This window comes from Mizuhopecten yessoensis, unplaced genomic scaffold (assembly GCF_002113885.1).
Source record: "Mizuhopecten yessoensis strain PY_sf001 unplaced genomic scaffold, ASM211388v2 scaffold1313, whole genome shotgun sequence".
NCBI classification, from domain to species: domain Eukaryota; kingdom Metazoa; phylum Mollusca; class Bivalvia; order Pectinida; family Pectinidae; genus Mizuhopecten; species Mizuhopecten yessoensis.
Window position 1 is genome coordinate 1,857,705 of NW_018403984.1, and position 25,181 is coordinate 1,882,885.

Consider the following 25,181-nt stretch of genomic DNA (forward strand, 5'->3'; position numbering starts at 1 on the left):
GGGGGGTCCAATCTCCAGGGTCCCAATCGGGAAAGAGGGTGATACGTGGTTTTTAAATCTGAAAGAGCTTGAGGGGAAGGGAGATAAGTCATACCAGAATGTTTTACCTCCTTACCTAATAAAATTTACCAGATCTACTGATTATTCCTTTATGAAATTTTACTTTTATCTAAATGGACATTTGTATTTCAACTTGACTTTAATCGTCGTTCACCAATAGCTAATAGGATCAACGTTACACCTGTGACGTCACACAATAGACAACCTCGACAAACGATGGCTATCACCTTTATTAGTAAAAATACAGTCCCGTAATTACATAAATTAATTGAAGTTTGGATTCCAGGTTGTCTGGGCCGATAATGGCATTATCATATTAAACACTGGCTCGTTTCTTCATTATAACAAACGTCCTTTCAACAGAGTGTTTAGATAATTTCATAATTATATATTTATTTTCCGATCTCCCTACTGACATAAATCCGCTGTCTCCTCTGTTGTAAAAATATATAGGAGACTTAATCTCTTGACAAGGTCAGCTACTTAAGATCTAGCTGATAAAAAAATTAACAAAGGCCAAACACAACCAAACGCGAAATGATTGAGAACTTCAAAAATAGAATACTGTGAGTAATTTGGAAAGTTATATAATTAGCGTGCGAATGCTGCCTGACATTTTTGTTAAACCAATCATCGACAAAAATAATTCCGAAAAAAAGTGATCAATGAAAATTTTAATAACTTGACTTCTTGTTAATAAAAACATTCGAATTACAAAAACACTGGTCAGGGATGTGTACACATCCCTGCACTGGTTAAATCCTGATATCATTTCTTTCTTTCTTTCTTATATTTTACTTCATTTCTTTTCAAGTAAATTAATTACAAACAGTTGCGTATATTAATTGTTAGAACAGTTCTGTTTCTACTGTAGTCAAATTTACAAAAAAAGGTTTCAAGATTTACTTTTGATAAAGCATAAATACCCTTTAATATCATATATATATATATATACCGATTATAATTATATATTCGTTGCCCTAAAATCCCTTTAGAGTTATCTATCCCCTAATTGTCCTGGTATGTTCTTAATTCAGAAAATATCCTGCTTGTTCTCTGGTCTGTACGCCACGGTACAGACACGACCTAATCATATTTAGGGATCGCGCCGGCGATCAGTTTATCAACGGCCCAGTAAAATCAACAGCGCGTTCTCTTCAATAGTATGCCATAACATATCTGCGAACCCCCGCCAGAACGGCGCCACTGAGCACGCTCGCCTAATCAGCTTGAAATCACAAGACACGCCTTCGACTCCACCCCCTTTATCAGGTCAACCATTCAATGGCCGCCTCTCTGCTGGCCTGGGCTGGGTAATGTGCTCAAGTGACAGTTGAAGAGGAGTAGTGTGTTGTGCGAGTTAGTATGTAATAAGCATGGCAGGAAAAAGAAAGGAAAGTCCAATGTATTATATTAGTTACTCGTCATGTCACACGAGCTAGGTCTTGTTCCTATCGGAAATATATACCGTCAAGTCGGGATCTAGACAGGATACCTTACACAGGAGTACTACAGGGATACGTGTAAAGGCACTCGATAGCGCTAGTGGATTATAAACAAACCCGTGCCTAGCTGATGGCTACGCTGGTGTGATGTCCTGACATCACCTGCCAGTATGTGATATTACGGAGGATCACCAATATTCTTCATTTATCTACACAGAAGGACGACACCCGTGTGTTTATATGTTACACCGTACAGTTCGTACCCTCTCACTTCGCATGGAGTCGAGTCTGGCACTCTTTCTCCTTCTCACCATGGTCTACTGTTTAGCAGCGATCGAAGGTAAGTTGTTTTGACTCTCAGATCCTTTGAAGTCTCATTTTACCTGCAATAATATGCATCACCTGTCCATGTCATGCACGAGGGATGCACGTGAATGACTCCGCATGGTAGAGATAATGTTTATTAGATTTCATCATATCTGATGTTGAAATCGACTTTTTTTTGTTAAAATATTCTCGTAATTTATCAATTAAAAATTCATTAGGGATGCGATATGCTGTTACAATCAAGTTTTACCTGTGTGGTATGTTTCGGATCTCTGTCAGCTCGAAAAAGAAGCGAAGATGTTGAAAATAACGATATAAGACAATAGGAAGAGAGATTGAGCGACCCACACACAACAACAACATAAAACACGTGTAGCGTACGTGCCGTTACTGCGGCGCTGTAGTAGATACAGAGATTGTCCTGTCAAGATGACATGCATGCACGTCCCTCGATTCACTGCTCTATAAACCAATACGTCATGACAACTAGACGTGTTATCTATATTAATCGGGTACGTCACGACATTTTATCACTAAATTCTTACTCGGTTTCCGATTCCATATATTTATGGTTCGAATTATAGAAAAATCGGTACCGCACGTGTATACAACCACTGTCAACGCTGTGATTGATTTTACCACTGGACGTGAAACTCGGGATATTTAACGTGTTCGAGTCATTTACAGAAATCAAATTATAAAATACACAAATCTAAACATGGAACATTTTTCGTATCAAACATCGCGATATTATTTTAATTACAAGTAAACGTGTGAAGAATTGAAATAATTATGTAAATTGTTTGTATTATTGAATAAGATATGTCTATGGGTTCCTAGTGCTATCCCAAACCTATCGACTCTCTACCTAACCATCAGAGCATCGTTCAACAGTACTAATTGTTTAAATTTAATGTCAACATTTTCATTTCCTAACCAACCGTTAAATAAACATTTAAGTTGGTTACAATATATAATGGATAGACAGGCTATAATTATACGTGTGATATTTCAAGCATTTTAGAAAAAAAAAGTTTTTGGTTCAAAATTATAATCGTTGTTAAAAGGTTGAGTTTTGATGTATTTGGTTGACAGTATGGGCGATGTGAAATAGGTTTAAGACATCGTTTATATTTCCGCATGACGTGCTTTACTCCGGCTGAGCTACATAGGGGTAGAAATAGCAATGTGTTATAAAGTAACCTTTATCATTTCTGTTGATACCGGGTGTATACAGGCGGTTTGGTAGCCAAGTTTAGGTGAAAAATAATACCAACAATATAAAAAAAACTCGTGCTAAGTAACATATTAACACAACATCAAGGTTTATGAAAAGTCATTTTTCTATAGAAACTTTTGAATATTTATATGATTTAATTTCGAAAGGAAATCAATTCACTGGGTACGACCACTCGGGAGTGAATGCATACCGTTGACAGGTTACAGTAATGTGTAGGAGATAGAATCTCGAATAGTTTCTTGTAGTTGTGTTATAGGTTTTTAATGTTTCTTATAAAAACTCTCTGGCTGAGAGAACCCAAATACTAGTAGGCTGTCAAAATCGGGTATCGGGTTTAAGCTCATTTTTTTTCTTTTAAAAGCAAAATGGACTAAAACGTAGATTTTGTGACTAGCGGTAGATATTTCTTGACGGAGAACAAGTTGAATGTTACGTGTATCTGAAATTTTTTCTTTAAAAAAACTCCTTTGAAGATTTGGATGTTTACTGGGTTGTGATGTATATCATGAAAAATACAGAAAATCCCCAAGTCTTGACAGTAAGCCAGACCAGACAGTTAGCACCACATACACTCTGGACAGCAGGCCGCTCTGCACAAACCTTTCAAAATGGATTAAGTGTTTAAAACAGTTTAGGATGTTGAAAGACTGATGTATACACTCAATATGTTCCACCTGTGGGCGTATTTCGGGGAGTACATTATCAGATTAATTCCACAGAGTCTTGTTTTTGCCATTTTTTCTTTAAACAACGTATTCAAAATACAGAGATGTACTTGGTTTTGGTAACACGGAAGCTGATCCCATATCTTGTCTGCCCTCTTCCATCTGGACTAACCCAAACCCCGTTTTCCGTATTAATGTGACTAGTGTAAAATAGGTGATGTCATCAAAATCATCAAGAAAGAAAAACTGTAACAAAAATAGTAATGTTTATTGATCTGTCCAGAAAAAAAGGGTGTTGTAGAAATCGTGTTTCAAGCATTTAAAAAATTGAGACATCGCCTATGCTCAAACGATAATATAAATATATTTATGTGATTGAGATTATTAACAGCAGTGTCTTAAGGTAATGAAGTCACGAAGATTCTGTTATAACGATACGTGTTCTGACTGTATTTCCAGAAGTCAAGTGTTATAATACGTTATCGATAATCGATTAGTAGTCAGTCCCGATTAATCACCAGACAAATATTTATGTCCATATCCGTTCATCCCCGAAACACGACACTACTCCATTCTATGATGCTCCTCGAGATAGGTTTAAATTCTTAAAGTCAGCCCAGCTTTTTGAATGATTAGTTTGCTTAGAGTAAATACTCTCATTACGAAAACAGTGTTGGGTTGCCCCCTTAAGAAAGCATTTAGGATACACTAATAATAGAAACCATTTACCGGACCGGATTTATGTCATTTTGTTTTCATTTTCGAAATGAAGATAATAGTGTGCAGTTTATCCGTGCAGACAAGTTTTTCGCAATATTTTTTTGGCACATTTTACAAGTGAACAGTTTTCAAATCATAGTGCTTTCTGATTTCTCTGAGATGCGAGATGTACAAGTACCTAACCATATCTCAGTCACCAACAATCATTCCAGTCAGGTACCCCGTACACAATATTCTACAAATTATCAATTCATGTGCAAGAGTATTATATTACAATTTTATTAAATTTCCCAAAAATCTATACCGCGAAAGGAAAATCTGACATTGATTCCAATTTTCGAGCCGACAAGCCGGACGTAGAGCCGGATATCTCCCAACCCATCAAGTTGGTGGTGTTCGATCCCTCGTAGAAGACCACCTCGTCTGCCGAGGCTAGTGGAGTTTATATGGTTCATGTGTGGTTGGAAATTCCACTTAGACCTATTAATTTGAGCTGAATCAAAAATCAAAAACGGAGAGGCGGGGGTTATGTGACAGCCATGCGCGTTTTTATAGATTTACGACAAATGCACGATCGATAATCTCTAACAAATTGTGCAGAGTTTAAAGCAAGAAGCATTTTGAGCCAAATTCCGTTCGATATGTCATTTTTTGTGTCTCCTTCAGTTTTATAGTTGGAAGTGCCTAGTACAGTCTGACTCGCTCGGGAGGCCATTTTATGGTGTAACATCGGTGAACCCTAACTTTAGGAGCCGACTCGAGAGAAGCGCTTTCCCAAACACATTGATATCGTAGTTGGTGTTATAAAATGCTCACTATTTTCTTTAATTTCGGCAATGTGGGTAAATATACGGTTCTGAGCTCCACTACTAGACCGATGACATGTAATTCAAACTATCACATTCACGTGTACATGTTTCAGAAATACAAAAAGAAAAATATACAGTAAAACCTCGTTATACTTTTATAAAGAGATTTTTAAAAGATTTGTTTTTTTTTAAAGGAAAAGGAACCTTAAAATATGTTAGCAGTAATTAAAATATAAGATGGATAGTGAAAGGAGAGACAGTAATTTTATTTTAGAGAGTTTGTTGATTACCAGTAACAGTTAATATGAAATATGTTCACATCCTTCCGTATTCTTTGCTGAAATAGGGGTCTAAGAATAGGCATTGAAATATGAAATATGATATTAATATGACTAAATGTCAAAAATATAATTAACAAATAGTTTGTTAAAGCAGAAAAAAGCAAGCTAAGGTACATGTAAAACATGGGGACTCTGAATCAATCATTAATCAAGGGCATTTAAATTATTTGCCATTATTTCTCAAAACTTGACGTATCAAACGTGAAGTACATCGTTGTATTGGGAGACAGGGGGAACCAAATCCCCAGAGATTTAAAAAGAAACCTAATATGTCATCAGCAGGCTTTAACGTGCCAGCGTTCCACAGACCGAGGGCGGCGTCTGGGGACATTTTTGTATTCTCTATAATTTGGTTGATTGTGGCAAGGTAAATTAACAAGCAGTGGTGCTTTTCAATTTTGCTACTAATAAATTAGGCGTTATTGCTGACTGACAATCTGCCTCGGTGACTTGTTGGCAGTGATCTAGACCACACCAATCACTACTACAAGAGCTGCTGGCCTATTAAATGCTGTCTCCAATTTGTTTCCCCGAATATGTCTTAAGTGCTTCTGTCATCTTTGTGTGAGGACAAAAATAACATACGAAACATTTTCCCCATTCTCCTTCAATTCCCCTTTAGCGTTGCAGTCTTGTATTGGTAGTCCCTTACGACCATTTCCCCATGGAGTCTATAGCTCAGGAGCGTTTTTCTGTTATTGTTCTCTATATTAATTATTCTTTATGCTAAGCACTTGTCCAATCCAGCGACATCCGCTCATTTTTAATTTCTATTCAAATATGTCAAATTATTCAGACTCTTTCCTTGGTTTTTCATTGTCGACATAACTCTCCAATTCCTCTAGAACTACAACTGTCGTCTTTGGCTGTTACAGAAGAACGGGTTTATGACTGCTCCAGTCTCCGTTATTTCACCATTCTTCAATTGAAGCAGTTCTTTTTCCTTCAATAATATACATAATATATGCATTTTATTATTACTTGAGCCTTTGGCAATTTAGAAATGGTTAAGTAATTCAATATCATATTTCATCTGGAGCTTTAATATTTGGTACAAGACGATCGTTTGGTAGAACAATGACCACAGCAATAGTAACTAAAGAACAAGGGTCATAGTATGTGTATAGGATGTCGTGAAATCAGTGACAATAAAACAAAGTAAAAAAAACACCAGCCAACCCTTTCCAAATTTCCTTACACACACAAAAAGGAAAAATCTGGATCAATATTTTGTAAATATCCTGAGTGCGAGCAGCGCCCGTATCCGCTAGTTTTACCGCGTCCAGTCGATCTTGCCCATACGTTTAATATCAGAACTTAAGATTCAGTGTTGTACACTGATTTGACTTGTGAACTATAGGCACTAATGTTAGAGGAGTTTTATATCCTATAAATCTTAAAACTCGTAATTGGACTGACTCCATCCTTCTGAACGTAAACAGACGACACACACGAGGATGAATGGCTCCAACGTCCCATCTTATAGATGGGTAGGTGTCACTAGACAAAACAAGGAATACGAATATTTGATAAGAGGATGGAGAAACATTTGTTTTGAAATGTGTTTTGGAAAAAAATAGAGTTATTTCATAGCCTAACCTGAAGTATAGATCCCGTTTTATGACTGTTCAAGCCTCTCGGTACTGTACAGCTAACCAAGGCTACGGTCAGTGATATCTGGGTCTGTTCTATATCCTCAAATTACCTAATCCAAAAATTATGTCAAAACATCTAAAAGAGACGGTCTGGCTTTGAGCTACATCTCGGCTGTCTGACGTTTCCTCGCTACTTATAGATTAATTCAAAAATTAAACTTAAAGCACTAGATGGGATTCAAAAGTAATGTCGACGTGGTTTATAAATCATCTGGCCTCAACACGCGGCTGTAATTCTTACTGTTTAAAGCTTACTTGGAACATCATATTTTATCAACATCGGAAGTGAAAATGTTACATGCAATGTTCGAATTATATCTAACATTGTTTAATTTTAAATCAAAATGGACACCATATGAAGACCATGGTAACGTAACAAATCATTTTGAAAGCGGCTTAATCTCTATATAGTAGACATTTCAGCTGATCTCCACCCAAAGATTATATAATTGTCTTTCTTTCTATTTCTATAATATTCCTCATACCTGTTATTGTTCTCGCTCTTCGTCTCGTTTATTTTCACGGTCTGACTGACTTACTCTCTGACCAATTTTCATTTCACGGCAATTACTTCAAAATCATTGTAAAATCTGTGGCATTGCCTAACAAATCGTCAACGAAGCTTAACTAATGTCTACCGGCACATGCAGCGATGTTCACCCCTCCTCAATCAGCGCCCCCTATAAACAAAACATGCCACCTAGGAGATCCTCACCTTAGGGCAAGTAAATCACGCTTGAGTTGACCGTCAGATTTAACCTTGCTCCTTTGAAAAACTTTGCTCGACTCCGATACATATTCGTGTGAACAATGATTAATGCTCTCGCTATCGCTGTAATGAGTTGAAACGTCACTTTCCTGGTTGTTGAATTTTAATCGTGTTTCTAGTTTACCTCCAATTTTGGGAGAGTTCCGGTCGAGGAATGGAGGAAACCGTCCAAAGCAATCAACTCTCCTTTTTTTGTCTTCATTTATTGTCATTTTGTCTCGTAGAATTTTTCTCCCTTCAATGCATGGAGAGTTCTGCGTTGGAAGTTGTCTTTCACACATTATGACGCCTATTGTTTGACATGTTATTGAGTTTTTGCCGAGAACAATTCTATCTGCACTGATGATCATGGTAGTTATGGGTTCGTCTTGTCGTCTGCGGTTCTGTGGAATTTGAACCCCATTGTAAGATCCTGTGAAGTGGGTCTGAAGTTAATGAACTATGTGTTGTTTATGCTGTGCTCAGGTTGATCTCCAGAATACGATACAATTATCAACCAGTATACTATATCTATATCCGAAGTACCCCGTTTTTCTCCGCAGACAGTCTGTCCCGATAAACAAAAACATGACAGCTTGCTATATCATATGTAATAAACAGAATTCTATTATATTGTGAAAAATTCGTTTAAATTAGCTTTTTCTATTTAGCGTCAACTTACGTTTCAGAAGAAGGATATGTTAATTAGTAATATTTAATATTCTTTTTTCTAATATGATAATATTAAGATGACAAATCATTTTCTGTCGGGCATCATGGGTTTTGGTCTAATTACCAGCAATTTCGTGTAAAAGCGGTCCCGTCAAGATGTCTGCGGACTACGATAGCACGACCCCGAATACGGGCACTGCCAGCGAGGGCCACGCAAATGTTATATAATTAATAAACAAAAAATAATGATCAAAGCGCGTAGGAGAATAGTCTTCATGAAGCTTTGATATATAAGTCGAGTTATAATTAAATCATCTGCATAAAAAAGGCGAATCGTAGGGAGGATTTTTGCATGATTGAAATACTGCAGACGTTTGTTGGAACTAAGGTATGTCAATATAGACTGAAGGAATGTTTAGATTACCTATGCTGATTTATACAATTAACATTCGGTCAAATTTACATTTTAATAAGACTTGGAAATCGTATATTTGTAAGGATCCACTGGTAACAAAAATACTTGTCTGTTAAATGATCAGGTTTTTTTCCTAGTTTCGAATATTTTCAATAAAATAAGTTACAGATATTAATCTAAATGATATATTTAAACAGACAATACCACACGTGTGATTATCTGATGTTTCAGACTGCACAAGTTAAGCGGTCAAAAGCATTGTATGGCTATAGAGTAAAATACATTCGCGAAATAAACTCGACAAAATGACGTCGATGACAAAATAATATTGTCATGTTATACCGCGGCGATATAAGGTGTTCGGAACCCAGTCCTGTTTCACTATGTCTAATTGATCAACAGATAACAACCGATGAGTTTGAAATGACTTTCCACTGGGGTTATTTGACATGGCATTGTGATAACACCAATTGTGACGTCAGAGCAAGACATCGAAACGACGTAATATCTATTTATAGACCATCATCTAACCGTATCTCATTATACATACCTGCCATATCATACTGAATGTTGAACGACGCTGATCAATCCTTTCTGTTTTCTTGGCCGCACGTTCCACATTTACAGTTTCGTTTCGTTTCATTCTCGAGGAAGACATATTGAAATTCCGGAGACGACCTATTCCGCTATCTTATCAGGAAATTAGAAAACACCTGATATGAGGGAACTTTTTTGCACGACCCGAACTGTTTTGAAACATGATAAGGGGACACCGATTTTCGTTCCAGCGAGGGTGCCCCACGTGTACGGGTGTGATCGAAACGTCGCAAAGAGATTGCAAGCCAAGAACGAGATTTGAGTAGTCGGAAGTCGAGAGTTACAGAGATAACGAGATTGTGGTATACATTTAGGATCGATGTTTAGATACGGAAACGACACGACTTGTAAACAGCGAAGTATGAATTCTAGATTACATAAAAACGTAAAACAGAATGTGTCTCGTCCGACCATGTAGTCGAGTTAAGATACATGTGCATGTTATAAAAATGAACATCTCAAACTTATTAAACATTCATAGTCTCGAAAGCGTTTTAAACGAAAGCTGTGGCGATGTCGGCGCATCACGTTAAGAAAACCACTTGACAATTGAAAAAGAACACCTCATAGAGCTTTCTCACGTTGATGGAACACTTTCAGTGCTCTTCACGTGCGAAATATCGATATAGACGAACGTTTAATGTTTGCATGCACATAACTTGCTTTTACTGTGTCGTCAACACAGATACGTGCATGTAGCCTCGGTTTAGTAGAGTGTGGCATCGGAGTGTCTCGGGCGGTTGGTTTAAGCTCGGATGTCGCCATTATTATCCGACTAAATCTATATAGATATCGACGATTGGAAATGTTGAAATCATTGGTGACAGTAATTTTACTAAATACCTTCATTAATCTCTATTTTAAATTATTTGATTTATGGTGTTTTTGGCATAAAAAAAATGAGTAGGCATTCTTCCATTTGTACATTAAAAGTATGACCAAATAATTATAGGTCGTTTACTTAAACAGTTGGATTCAATACAAAAAGTTTAGAATTACGTCAATGCAACACATGGCCCGTCTGCCTCTCTGTCAATGACGACAGGTTTACACCTCGACTCTCGGAAACAAATACCCACCCGACCGAAAAAGCTGACGTCTACACTAAAGCAGGGTACGGATCGGGTCACGGCCATTCCGGAACCTGATACTCCGCCTGTATCGTTAGTCAAGCTTTCACCTCGTCTGTGGTGATGACACCGTGATATTAGGCGAGGTAATCTTACAGTGCTTTAAAGGGGAGACTGCTCACACATGAAGATCGCCTTCAGTTGGGTAGATCTACCGTAAAACGTGAAGTGACACTCGCGTCATCGGCACCGAACCTCGGTCAATTATACGAACGATTCGTTCAATGCGCATGCTCACAATGGGAGGAAATTGTATGAGATTATTTTGTCCGCATTTGTCATACAATATTTTTTCAGTGTTTTGTGAAACCTCAATGCTGTGGACAAAATGGTGTCCCGACTTCAAACAAACAGGTATTAGTTCGATACCCTTCTAATTATTGTGCGTCCAGGTTTTACACCGAGGGCTGCGTTCTGTGAATGAAATGGAAGTCGCGTTCACTTAATGGAGAGAGAGAGAGGGTACGTTTAATTTTCTAGAGACGGAGGCAAAAGACAGTCTGTGATGACAGACAAATAGAGAGACAAAAACTTACGGAAACACAGAGATAGGGATATGAAACATCATTATAGTATAAGCTTAAAGTATAAATTGTAAGGAACGGAGACGTTACGGATAACAGTAACGTTAGGATAACTGGTGAAGTAGATATAGGAGATAAAATTCCTGGTGATTATACGATAACAGGTCTATATTGACTTACCCTACCACGGCACGAGGGGACTAATCCTTCCGATAGAGGGCGGGCCTAACTAAGGACTCCTTTGATCTGGAAAATGGTAGATAATTACAAAACTCGTGTAAGATCCTTTCTTCGTAAACGTTAGATAGATCAGTGTTTGGTTGTTAGTGATATATACACCCTTAATCAACCCTTTACAAAGATACCGGCTCAACATTGTCCACCATCTTGGAAATCAAAGACTCCAGCTTGGAGCTTTCATTAAATTATCGATATTGTAAATAATAGAGATCTTAACTGTACAGGAGCGCTTTGTATCAAGTGCGTTCAAATATTTACATCGACAAAGGTTATTATTTATATACACATGAAAACGTGCTGCAATCTACTTCCGGTTTGTGAGGTATAGCTTTAAACGCACTTCCGTTTGATACTTGTGGCGCCTGATAATGACGTACGCTTTTAAACTTGTATTGATTATCGATTGTTTTCGATCTAAGTACAGTTGAACAAATCTGTTAATTGCCACTTTCATTATATAGCTTGTTACAGGACTAAATCACATTCGGAGCCCACGCTATCTGGAAAAAGTTTGAACCATCGATTTAGAATCTGATACTTCATAGGTTTTAAATTTTTGATACAACAATGTTTTGCAGAACGTTTCTACATGAGATATTTTTAGAACCTTAAAATGTCAAATACTCTAAGTTGCTACCATTCATAATTAGCGGATCTTTTATCGCGCTCCTTGAAATTAATGTTTCTTTAGTCAAAATATGATATTCATTGTTTTTCGAATATGTACATAAATATATTTATTTTAAAGAATATCTACAAATTAATTAATCTGTATCCCAGGTCTTTTACTTTTCTTAATAATTGAAAAATAATTGAGTTGCCATGCAGGAAACTAAGGAAGAGTAATACACATACATCTAATTTTGAGTAAACTTTAAAAATTCAACAAAATTTCATGTCGGCATACTCTTAAAGACAATTCTAAATAGTTACATCGATTGAAATTATGATTTATGGAATGGGGCTTAAAACTGTCAAAAATCTCTGCTGTCTTTTTAGGATCTATAGGTATTTGACATGGGTATGTATACGTTGTGAAGTTTCCCCTATGTTAGAAAACCTCCAGTCGGTACCCCGACTATCGGAGGCACGTCTGTTTATACAGTTTTTAAAAGCATGTGTACAATTTGTTTTAAACACACACAACGTACAAAAGCGCGGAAACCCTTGAGAATCAACGTTTCTATGTTAAGTATTTAAATGGGTTTTGATAGGGCCAAATGAGAGTGCGCTAACATGGCTGATAGGGGCGGGTGATAAATGCCAGAGTTTATCCCGGTGATAGCTCACGGACGTTCCCCCACCCATACACCTGATAAGTGACGAGTTTACCTGGACTTCTTACCTGCGTGTCACTCGTACCAACGGGTAGATGTACCTCTCTATAATTGCAGGTACATTTTTCACCAAAAAATGTGAATATAGTAAACGAATGAAATTGTAATGAAGCAAGTGAAAAGTGACGTCCGATAGTGTCCCCAGTATTTATTTGTGGTTGAAATCAGCTGGATAGACGGACCCAGTCGTGGTGTTAATATACTGCACACACGATCTCTTCAATAGTAAGTAAACCCCGCGTAGTAAATGATCACCCGACCCTGTACCCGGCCCAATATATATCATACCGACCCAAGTTAGTGTTGACTTTAGGAGCTCGGTGTTGTGTGTGGAGATTCTACATACCCGTCTTACAAAACTTGTACTTTTAAAATGAACGATTATTTATTGTCTTTTCTGACAGATTTGAAGAAAAAAATCGAGACTCATTATTCAAGTAGATTAGGGATAGTTAAGGGTCCTAAGTGCAGCCCTTCAAATTCGATATGGACTTTTAAAAAGACCTTTATTCACCCACTTCGATTCAATCTGTCTTTCGTCTTTTTTTTTATTAGTGACGTAATCTGATATTTTTCTGCTTTCTAGTTAATACAGGTATCTGGCTGTCTTACTTCTAAGTCGATGGATTAAAAATAAAATCGTGTAATGTGGTTGTGATCGAGAATTGCGAAATTTTCTTCACCGACAAATGAACCACTAATCTATATGCCTTTTGATTACGGTTTTATAAATCGTTCCCCGACTGTTTGATAAGATGTAAATGTGAATTCGTATTTAATTAATCTTACGTCCATGTAAGGAGTGTTCGGTGGCGATAATTGACCACAGCAGACGTCTGGGCGACTGGACGGCGCGTGTCCATATGCTTTACTGAAATATAGTCAGTTTGCAACTATAAGTGCGTAATGAGACTGCAAACTAACCGTACGTTGAACACGCTACTACTGGAGTACTGCAGGGTTCTGTGTTGACTCGCTTCTTATTTACTTGTAATCAATCTACTGGAGTTGACGGGTTGCCGCAACTCTTAAGGTGCAAATGGAGTAGAATGGCCCGTTAAGGTAAACTGTGCCCACTATATAGATAATAGAGTTCAGACTGAGGGGGGCTTAGGGAAACGGGGATATAGGGAGGGGGAATAATGACGATATTATTTTAGTTGATAGAAATACACATTTGGATTTGTTTTTGTTTTTGCAATGTAAGGGCTTCTGATTTTAGACACAAACAAAATGATTCTGAACACCTTTCATTTATCAGGTAAAGAAACATGAATACTTTAATTGAATGAAAAATCAGGTTTTGTAACTTGTGGCAATGCGAAATTATCAAGGATCAGATGGAACTGTGCAAGGGATGAGAGCCTGGGAGCGCTTGCATTGGATACCTAACTAGAAACGTTTTATCGACCGAGGAATGTCGTGTGTAAAATTGGATCAGGAGGTGGACTTGTCTCAGCCAGATACATAACAACCCGCAAATGTTAAATTGTTTTGATAATTTAAAATTCATCATTAAGAGATTAGTATTATGGAGTTAGTAGGAAATGTTTATACATTTGAAACGTATAGAAAGTTCAGGAGTCCAGGTAGATAAGGCCGTAGGATACACATTACAGCTGTACTCGATATGAATTCGGGTTTCTATGTCACGTATTGCTTATTATGTGTATCGTTGCAATACTCGGGACAACGTTTTATTAATTGTTAGAAAATAATAAATGAATAAATAAATAAATGAAAATATACTGAATATCGAGTCTCCTTTAGGATCTTCATTTCAAGAAAGGTAATGTTCCTTTTTTGAAATCTTTTGTTCTTCGATAACTTAGGAAATTACAATCTGGCGGTTTTATGAATGACGATTGATGATTGTCACAGCAATATTCTGTAGAAACATTCAGTTCTAAATCATCAATTTAATATATTTAAATACGCTTGTAAATTGAACTCAAAATATTTTTATTCAGATATAACGTATATTTAAATTCATATTTTCTACATTCAAATACCACTTACACTCTTAATATTACTCGTGAGTTGTTCATTATAACCTGTATGGAGCGTACAGTATACAATATTGATTCCGTTTTGTTCATTTCCGGTTCCGGGACGAGTAATATTCACTAATGTATCTATGTGTCTGGCAATATTTTAGTCGTGTTTTCTTTTCATTTACAAAATGAATTATGTCTATCTGTGAAGAATCCCCAGTCACTTGTGATATACTTTTGTATAAACACAAAGTGTTTGATAGACGGTTACCAATACAACAATTTGACAAATGTCTACGTCCATACACGTATCGCACCTCTCGATCAAATGATGTTAACTGCCTCTAGCACTCTCAAACATCTCTGTCACGCAGATCATGTAGTGCTTATATATGAAACAAAAACATATAGACATGTACAATCAGAGCTCGATCTTAGCTGGCGACTCGGAGACTATGTCTAAAATGCGCCGCGAGCACACACTCGAGCTCGTACAGCGATTTTCACATTGAAGGAAAAGTCGTTGTCTAGTATACGCACCGTAGCAGGGTTGAGGGTTCCGGAAGAGTTAGGAACGGTGACACTGGGTCGCGATCGACTATAATCATAGCCAAACTCGCCCTGTGAAATAATGACTGCATACCGCTGGAATATTACGGAAACGTTTATTGTTTGCTCGGGAGCAGGAGTTGTCTTGTACAGGGCAGTAATGAAATTGATCGCTATCAGAAGAACTCAAATATACCAGAACTTCGAGCAGGCGGATCTTGGGACGCCCCTATTATTACGCATGGCAGACTTAAATAATAATTTGACAGCGAGCGACGAGGATGTTTAAACGGCTATAGGAACTTTAAAGGGGCGCCTGCTTTATGGGTATCTGCAGCAAAATGGATTGTATTACTAGTATCTAGTTAGACTATCGCTAGTAAATTATTTTCTTACAAATATAGCTTCATAAAAATTTGACAGTGACTGACATGGTCGTTGTTAATGACAAAATGCAGCTTCAGTGTTGGCAATACTGTGACAAAACAGTAGAATTGGTTTCACAGTGGATTGTTTTCTGACAAGTTTTAATTATCGGGATTTATAAGAGAAAATACAGATACAGTTTAATGGAAAAAATCGTCGTCCACAGTTGAGTATAATTAACAGCCTATGACGCTCCGAAGCGTTAACTGTGTGCACAGTGATTTCCCCGACTGGAAATAGCTGTACACACGCCGGAAGATCATCAGATGTCACTACATATTTTTACAGCAGGTTGTCTTGTCGCCGTGGTTCTCAAGAAAAATATAAATAATTGATTGTTAAAGACACATGGAATCCCTATTGATTTAGTCAGGTTAACTTCTTGAGTGCCTGAAAATTACCAATAACATCTGATAATAGGCCTTCACTTGTCGGAAGTCAACATTACTGTCCTGTTGTAGGAATTTGATGTGTGTGAGATATACACGAATAAAGTTAGTGATGTTAGAACGAAAGAGAAGTTGGAATTCTGACCCAATTTTTTAAGGTACAGAAATATTCTCTATGGTTTTTTAACCCGAAAACTCGTCCATAGACTAAAGACTGTGTGTGTGACACATGTCTTAAAATATGTTTAAATAAAATCATGATAGAAATTTTACATTTTAAGACCTTTCAAATTCCCTGATCTAAGTTATGATAACGCCAGCGCGTGTGTACGCGATACGAAAGCTAGACCGTTCACACACAACAGTGCTGGGGTAGGCCAGTGTTGCTCTTTTGACGGCATATCAGCTTTTGTATTGCTTGTCAGCGCCTCCCAATGGGCCCCATTGTGTTTGAGGGGTGTTTAGGTAACTGTAGACCCATTCAAACGTCCCTTTTCTTATATCAAGTTTCATTTCAGTTTATTATATACGTATAGATGGGTGCATTGGTACGAGTCAGAGTCACCTTAACGCTTATACAGTAATCCGAGTCACCTCAACGCTTACACAGTAAGAGGCCGTATTCATAACTAAATAATACACCATTTGAACATCTTTAACTTTAAAGTGTCAAAATTGTTTAGAAACGTGTCGGCTTGAGTCAAGATGAATGGGAATGTGTGATAAACACACTAGTTTAATGGCTGACCGAGCCAACCAAATCGTGTTACCGTGTTGTAGTGTGGTAATGCGTCATTTTATAAAGTTTAAATCTCTCTAAGTATATAGTAATGTGTAAGACTGTCGCTTTGAATGCACTCGTGGAATAAATGAACATCTTTTGATGGGGACGCCGTGGCAAAGCTGTGATCATTTCGGGTGCAATATGAGCATGCTTTTATTTGCTTTAGACGCACGCCAACCATATTTGACCTTCAGACCCTGGAGTTGGGTGCCACCTGTACTCTTCCTGATGTGACATTCGGAACGACTGTACGCCTTGTTCATACAAGACGGGTACGCTCATCAGGGGAGTAAAATACTCTGTGTGAACCCGTATCCCTAGCCACCCCCCAAAATTACAAAGATGACTGATAGTAGAGTGTCACATGTTAATATCTTTGGTAGAAAATTGGCGAAAATTGGGGAAATTTCTTCACCACTATGTGTTTTTTTTATCGCTATATCTAATGGAAGAAAGACGTCGACAAGAAATTTCATTCACTGCGGAAAATGCGACGACTCTTATCTATCATCTGTGAACGACGAGGTCATGCGGTCCTACCGATGTAGCTAGCCTCGGGGCTGACACTTTCCTGTTGAGTGACTTTATATTATATCTTATACACTGAGGGACTGTCACAGGTTTGGACTGTCTTGTATGAGTAGGGAGTAGTAATCTGGTCAATTATCAGCATGTCGGAATACAGGTCTACTTGTAGAATGTGTCCGATATCATTTTGGGTGTCTACGCGTCACTTAATTATAAATGACGAACTACTATTTCGATAGTGTGGTTGCATTATGTTCCCACCATCCTTGATCATTGGGGAAGGATACGATCCGTTATATTTAAACTTTCTTTGTTTGGGATGTTTCACAAAGTAATTTATGCAACAGGACGTTTGTATGGCGTCACGTGTCACACATATCATTATGGAACGCATAATTATAACAACAGAATAACGTGTAACAGTTGGCCCCCATGGGAGCCCCGTGTCTATATGTTTACTGATGTATCTGTATACATTTTGTAACATTCGTTCACCTTCCGTGACTTGGGGGTGAACAGCTTTATCATGTTTATAATTTTCAAACACAGATTTACGCCAAAATTGACTTTTCGTCGAAACAGGGTTATGCGTTTATATGCAAACCGTTCCTGAAGATTTCCAATTGGTTTCTTAAGTTTGTAAAATGGTAGTTTAACCCAGAGACGTAGTTCAGTGACAAGTGCAATTCTATCAAACATAAAATTTAACGTTTTAGAGTATCAAATTTTCAAATTGTACTTAAATATAAATCAGTGTTGCCAAATTTGCATGCATAATTCTCGTTAAAAGCAAACACTTTTCCTGCTTCGATCGTCTTGTGCCAATGTTACTCTGCTGAAGCTGGGACAGAAAGTGTCTAATGGAATCCCCGTACATTTAATCCATGTACGCATTCCTTTACGCCGTATTTTGATATAAGTCAGTTGCAATCATTATCACAAAAATATGTGTTGTCAAACTGAGTTAATGCGATCAGACAAATTGATAAACTGTAGGGCGATAATTTCACATATACTGGCTCCCACCAAACCTGCTGACAGTTCGATCAAAACACAGGCCTTTTATATAGCCGGTGGGACGTGCCCCGCAAGCCGAGTGTTGATAGGAGGATAACGATATAGGTTTCCTTAGCCTACCACCACAGAAGGGGCGTGTATATAGTATATACACATATATAACACGATACGTGATATACTGTTCAAATGCTCAATATTTGGATTTATTACAATTACACACTAAATCAATTCTTTGACCTTTCCATTTTAAACGGACATTTTTTTCAGCCGAGCTCGATAATGTGATAATATAGCGTCCTAACACACGCTTAAAAATATTGAAAGTGTATTCACAGAAACGACAAATTACATAAAATATGTACAGGATTTACAATCCTTAGAGGCAGCTTGTAATTTAAAGAGCTATTACTTAACAGGTAACGAACCTATCTCTATACATGGTAACGGAGTTGTCATTGGATATGTGAAGGAAAGACGAGGGTTTTCCTTCAAATATGTCATAAGTAATTTGTTGTAATTGTACATATCAAGAACATTTATTAAGCTAGTCTCAAGTGTCTGCTCATTTTCTTTATTTTATCCGGGGTTGCCTTCCCCATTAGCAATACTTTGATACCTATAATAATAATATACAACATTTGATATAGCGCCCTATCTAGCTAACATAAGCCACTCTAAAGCGCTTTACAGTACATATATATACAATTAGGATACACTTTTTTGAGGAGTTCGCAGGAGCTGCCTTATCGGGCGTTAACTACTAGTCCTATGCCACCTGACTAGTATCTCCCTATGTGTGTATGCCTGCGTGTGTGCTGGAGATGTATTGTGTTCTGTTTGTAGTGGGACCGTGCTTCCAACGGCATCTTTTATAGTGCCACCTCACTTAAATGCTACATCACAGATACCGCAACATCCACCCCAGACCATTTTATACTCCACCTGGGTTGTTAGAGTTTTGTGGGGAGGAGAAAAAAAACTTTCTCTGATATTCCATGCGTGCGACGACTTCGGGGATCGAACCCCGGTCGCCTGCGTGGAAGGCCGAAGTGTTAACCTATGTATTTTACTTTTCACTATTCTTTCTTTCTACTTTGGCATCCGTGTTCATTTCACTAGTCTCTGAAAACTAAACTAAACCATGTAATTATTGACACCAAGAAAAGTGTGCTAATGAAAACTTTAAACAGTTAATGCGGTTGACTTGGAGTTTATGTAATAACAATCCCATTGGGATAGTTGCATGACGGCCAAGATGTAAAGTGGTGACGGACCGAACCACGTGTTTACTAGTTACTTTAGTGTATAGCACATTTGCATCAGTGCGCGAAGTGACGTTCTCCTGACCTCGTGAGGTCAGTTTTCTACGGTAATAATTCCGTTTATAACATACGTATGATATGACAAGATGGATAGGTGGGACAAATGTTTGTGTCTACGTAGGTGGTCCTTTGTTGTTTTTTTTACTTTTTACCTGACCGCGGAATTGTTTGCCAGCTCGCTTTGGTAGCCACGGGACTATTTTATTGGAGGTCCGAGTAGATCTGCTCCAGGCAGTGACCTAGCGCGTCCGTGTAAAGTGGTCCTCTATTCTAGCAGGGTTTTCATATCGACACGGTAAAAGTTTCTGTCAAGTTCCCTCTCACTTTTCGCACATCATAATCTGGTGTCATTTCCGAGATTTTTGGATAACGCCCAATTTACATTTCGATAAATTGTAGTTTACCATGAAGTGACATTCCACAGGAACGCTTTAATAAAAAATTAATCCAAAATATCTGACCACACATCATGGTTTTGATAGTAATTCATGTCTAAGGCAGACGAGAAAAGGAGGAAGATTCCCTCATTTCATACGCGACAGTGATTTCAATCGGCCTTATCACTCAACAGATCTTGCCGCGTGTAAAAATAGTTCTAACTGTAGAAATGAGACAGGACAGCTGCTGCTCAAACACAAGAAGCTATAAAGAAGATAAAAAGTGCCACGTTACAAATTGGAATTTCTTCAGAATATGAGAATTATTACCAATCGGTTTGAAGTGCAGATGGATGTTTACATTTTTGAGATTGGTATTCTTACGCAACACAGCGAGTACAGATGGCGAAAGGATTACCGGTTCGGGATAGGTGGGCAGGGGTTTTAATTCTGTCACTGTTCCTGTCTACTGGTTTGCGTGGACTAACCCAAATTGTGCATATCCAATCAGTTCGAAATAAAATTGGGTAGTCTCAAACGGATAAACTGTAGACCAAAAAAATCCTTACCGCGTACAGAATTTGTCGTGACGTACACTTACCTGTCGTTATTATAGCTTGTCGCAACCCTTCACATTGATGACATTTGTGTGTTCTGTTGTATAATGTTTTGAAGAAGCACATTCTTTGTGTTCCAGATATACATCATGATCTTCGCAGCCAAAAACCCACAAAGAATAACACATTAATAGCGTGAATTAGTATATACTATCCAAGTTCCTGAATGACGTCAATGTCACAATTTCGCCCTTTTTTAAATTTGAATGTTTGTAGAACAATCATACACTTAAAGAATGGAAATATTATTTAAATGATGTCGATCATGGATCACTTATATTATAATGAAATGCTTGGCTTATTTCCATATACAAAGCGTTCCCAACTTACTTTTAAGATACAAGGCAAAATTACGAAAAGACTTTCTTGACAGTTACATGGATATAGCTACGGACGATACACGAGGGTCTGGGATGAATGAACTAATGATAAATTGATTGAAACAGTTCCAATTTCTCTGGGAAGGAGTCGATTTTAGTCTGAACTTTGAATGACGCTTTGATAACAAATAAAGACAACATATTTTTTAGGCTTGTTTGGTTTAACATAATTCAGTATATTTGAAATATTACTGACCATTATTCTTATTTTGTTTGATAAAAGGTATAGATAGGCGAGTTTCTTTGATAAAAATTGGCCATTTAGCGTGGAGTATATATATATCATTCGTCAATGAATCGCCATTGAAAGCGATACAGTTTTGGTAGTTTTACATAGAATTCGACTTAACCATTTGCAGTAAGACCGACTATAGAAAAGTGATGAACGATCCGATATCTTGTTTTTCTAGAGAAATCAATACCAGGTAATTAGTCAGACAGGTAAATTAATTGGTTTTGTGTTTACATCGATAGTTTTCAAGGACTCGCTTGTACAATGAAAGCGACAAAGAATTACTTTCACAATAGACTTTGAGCCGATGACATGCTGTGAAAACGGACTATTCAAACTAGCATGCGTTCATAGAAAGAAGAGCGGCCGTTTCGCAGGAAAATAGAACTGGATATTTGTTGTTGTTTCCAAAATCAAATGCTCGAAATAACCATTGCATTGTGTATTGAAGAATAACATTTTCAGCGTGTTTTTTTTTTAATTTGGATGGTAACGTATACTACTTATGCTAACGTACTTACTGTTCATATACACATAACAAAGACAAGCCCACACGTATTGCGGTTGACTGTGAATTACACTGCCCTGATGCCGCTAGACGTCTGATGCGAGAGCCATGTAACGGCTTTGGGTTTCTCTTTCATGGCTATTTCTTCTAAAGTCAATAAATCTCAATAAACTACCCCATTCCGCGTCGCCCTTCACCACTCCGATACTCCGATGTACAGCACCCCTCGACAACATGCATTCCACTGCCTGCGCGTTACACTGGAACAGTAATTGTAGTGGCTTGCCGAACGAGTCGCTGCTTTAATTGAATGTTAGCAAGGGTGAGGGGGTCGCCGTCTTAGTCCCGTTATTGCCTCCAGTCTCGTGCTTCTCCGCGTTTTTCTTTCTATAGAAACTGAATCCTTAATTACTCTAAGGAGTTCTTGTGGAAAAGGAAAATTATTTTCTCGCAATTCCCAGTCAAAGAGGTCAGAAAACTTGTGAATTATGAGTTAGAAACGGTAGAATTATGTTTCGTCTGTGATTCCATGCTGTTGGTATGGACATTTTAACTGCCACCATAACAAGGAATAGACTGCCGCAATTGCGTTCGGCAATTGTCTCTCTGCGTTCTTCTTAGTTGTTGCCAATTTGTGCATAGCAAACACACAGATCCGGTGTTATAAGGGTTTCAATAAACCGGTCTGAAATTACCAACACTGGATAAAATTTGACAGAATTGCAATTTGGAGATGTTCGACTACACAAGCAAGGTTTCAGCAATCCCGAACTATTATTGTTGGTACCAAATCGGCCGTTAAGAACTTTTTTTTTACCTATGCATCTCAGCTTGATGATATTGATGTTTTCTACTTCCACTTTCGATGAGGTATCATATGTTTATATTCCTGCGTCATTAATCACACTGTCAGAGTATAACTTGGTGTAAGTAGCATGAATTATAGAAAAAAAAATGGTATTTTTTGTAGGAAAGTATTAGAGGAATTTCTCTTACAAGACAATGTTTCGGAGCTTCATCTTAAATGTCTTAAAAATGTGTGGTCCCCTCTTCGTCAGACGCTCCTAGCACTTCAGAGCCCTCAGGCAATCTGGTGTCGGCACTAGATCAACGGGCTCATGAAGGGCATTGTCGGAAGTGTGGACTGTCGCCTACTGGAACTGTGAGGAGAAATAGGGTATAGCTCATTCAGCTTACAGTGTAGTTATCGAATTTCTTATTTTTAGGAAAATGTCTATATTGACATGTATTTCATTTTATATACTAGTGTCTTTAACTTTAATTTCACAACACATAATTTCTATTAGATGTTATATGAATGTTCGTATTAATATATTTTTCCATGCTGTTCGTTTGGTAAGGACCTGTTTGTTTGGTTCTCGGTGAACTGTCATTTATGTAAATATTTCCAAAGTTGAGTTTTGCTAACATACATGAATCTGAGACGATTATAGCATGCTGTGAACTATATTCCACTTCATGTATATAGTAAATTTATCGACTAATATTTATACGTGTTAAACATACTTTAGAGTACGCCCCTACGTGCACAGAACGCACGGGAGGGACATCCCACCATACATCCTAGCTGGCTGTGACATGGGGTGGCGATAGCCGGCTTTACTATCTACAGATGAGGATGATTCTGTGGTACTTTATCATATATTTCCTACCGACAACTGACAGGTATTGACCATAACAGACAGGGCAAGGTACTCCTTGTAGATATTGGCCACATCTGACTGGGTACACACACTACTGACGGGATATATTAACTATTGACGGGATATATTAACTACTGACGGGATATATTAACTATTGACGGGATATATTAACTACTGACGGGATATATTAACTACTGACGGGATATATTAACTATTGACGGGATATGACGGGGTACAATCAATACTGATGGAATACGTTATCTTTGACAGGGGATATCCACCTCTGAAAGTGGATATCGTGTATTTCTGACAGAATTCATCAACTTCGAAGAGAAGAATATTCATCTCTGGCATTTCCATCACTGATGACGAGGGAAATCCGTACTCAACACGTATAGAACGAAGGAATAAGTTATTGTGATTCTCGGCTTCAGGAAAAAGCACCAATACCATCCATGAACAAAAAAATTGTAGATCCCCTTGGTTTTCTTCCCTGAATCCATAATCACGAAGCACGTAAATGGTATAAGTTTACCAATAACAGAACCTTTAGTTGTGAAAGTATTGTTAACATAGTTGAAAAAAATCCGAGTCTTTAATAAATATGCCGCCACAAAACGTAGTTCTCAGCTATTGTTGTATTTGTACGCTGGACAGACTGCGCCGTGCTGAAATAGGTCGTATCTTAATGAAGTGTGGATTATATTTTTTAGCGAGACTTACGTACGACTCCAGAGAGATCTTATCGGAGTGTGTCGCGATAGTAAAGCTGCATATTGTTAACAGAATCACTCAATCCTGATCTGAAATACACCGGACACATAAATACCAGAAACCCACGGACTCGTATTACAGCGCCACAATCGGCTGTTGACAGGGGGAGACAATTAGCCGGCGTATAACAATTGACCATGATTACCGAAAAGATAAACTCGTTTAATCGTAATAAATTAAATTTAATTGCATTGGTTTGATTCAACAACAAAATGATAATAAAGGAATTTATATTTATCTTTTTAAAACAAACCCATGGAATTAAAACCCACACCGTCTATTTACAAAATTAAAATAAAGTCAGACTGAAGACCAAGGGTAACGAGTTGAAACAAGTAGAGCTTAGACCAATCCATTTTGTCTTCCCAGAGTCTCCAGTCATTTAATTTGTACTGACGACACTCGGAATGTACGCCCATTCAAGACCAGCACTTGCCACGCCAGGCTCTGTGGTTCATTTGCATAATGTTAACACTTTTCGGAAATGATTCCTACCTACCTAATTACCATATTTTATCTTAATAATCCAACAGTATAACGTTGTTTTTTTATGTTGTTTTTTTATATATATATAAGGCAAGTAAACATGATTTGTATTTTACTATTTAGTAATGACAGTAGATCAGCCTATAGGTTGACGAGACAGAGACAGAATCTGATAATCAGAGTTATCTTTTCATGTTATCGCTGATGGA

General features: G+C 37.7%; 1 protein-coding gene across 1 annotated transcript in view; it reads left to right on the forward strand.

The window, feature by feature from the left end:
- Positions 1–1,374: 1,374 nt before the first annotated feature.
- The window catches only part of LOC110459790 (BMP and activin membrane-bound inhibitor homolog), a 40,383-nt gene continuing 16,576 nt past the window's right edge, over positions 1,375–25,181 (forward strand). Inside the window, exon 1 of the mRNA XM_021512233.1 lies at positions 1,375–1,845. Coding sequence (XP_021367908.1) covers positions 1,746–1,845 — 100 coding nt within the window. The 5' untranslated portion in view covers positions 1,375–1,745. The remainder of the gene's footprint in view (positions 1,846–25,181) is intronic.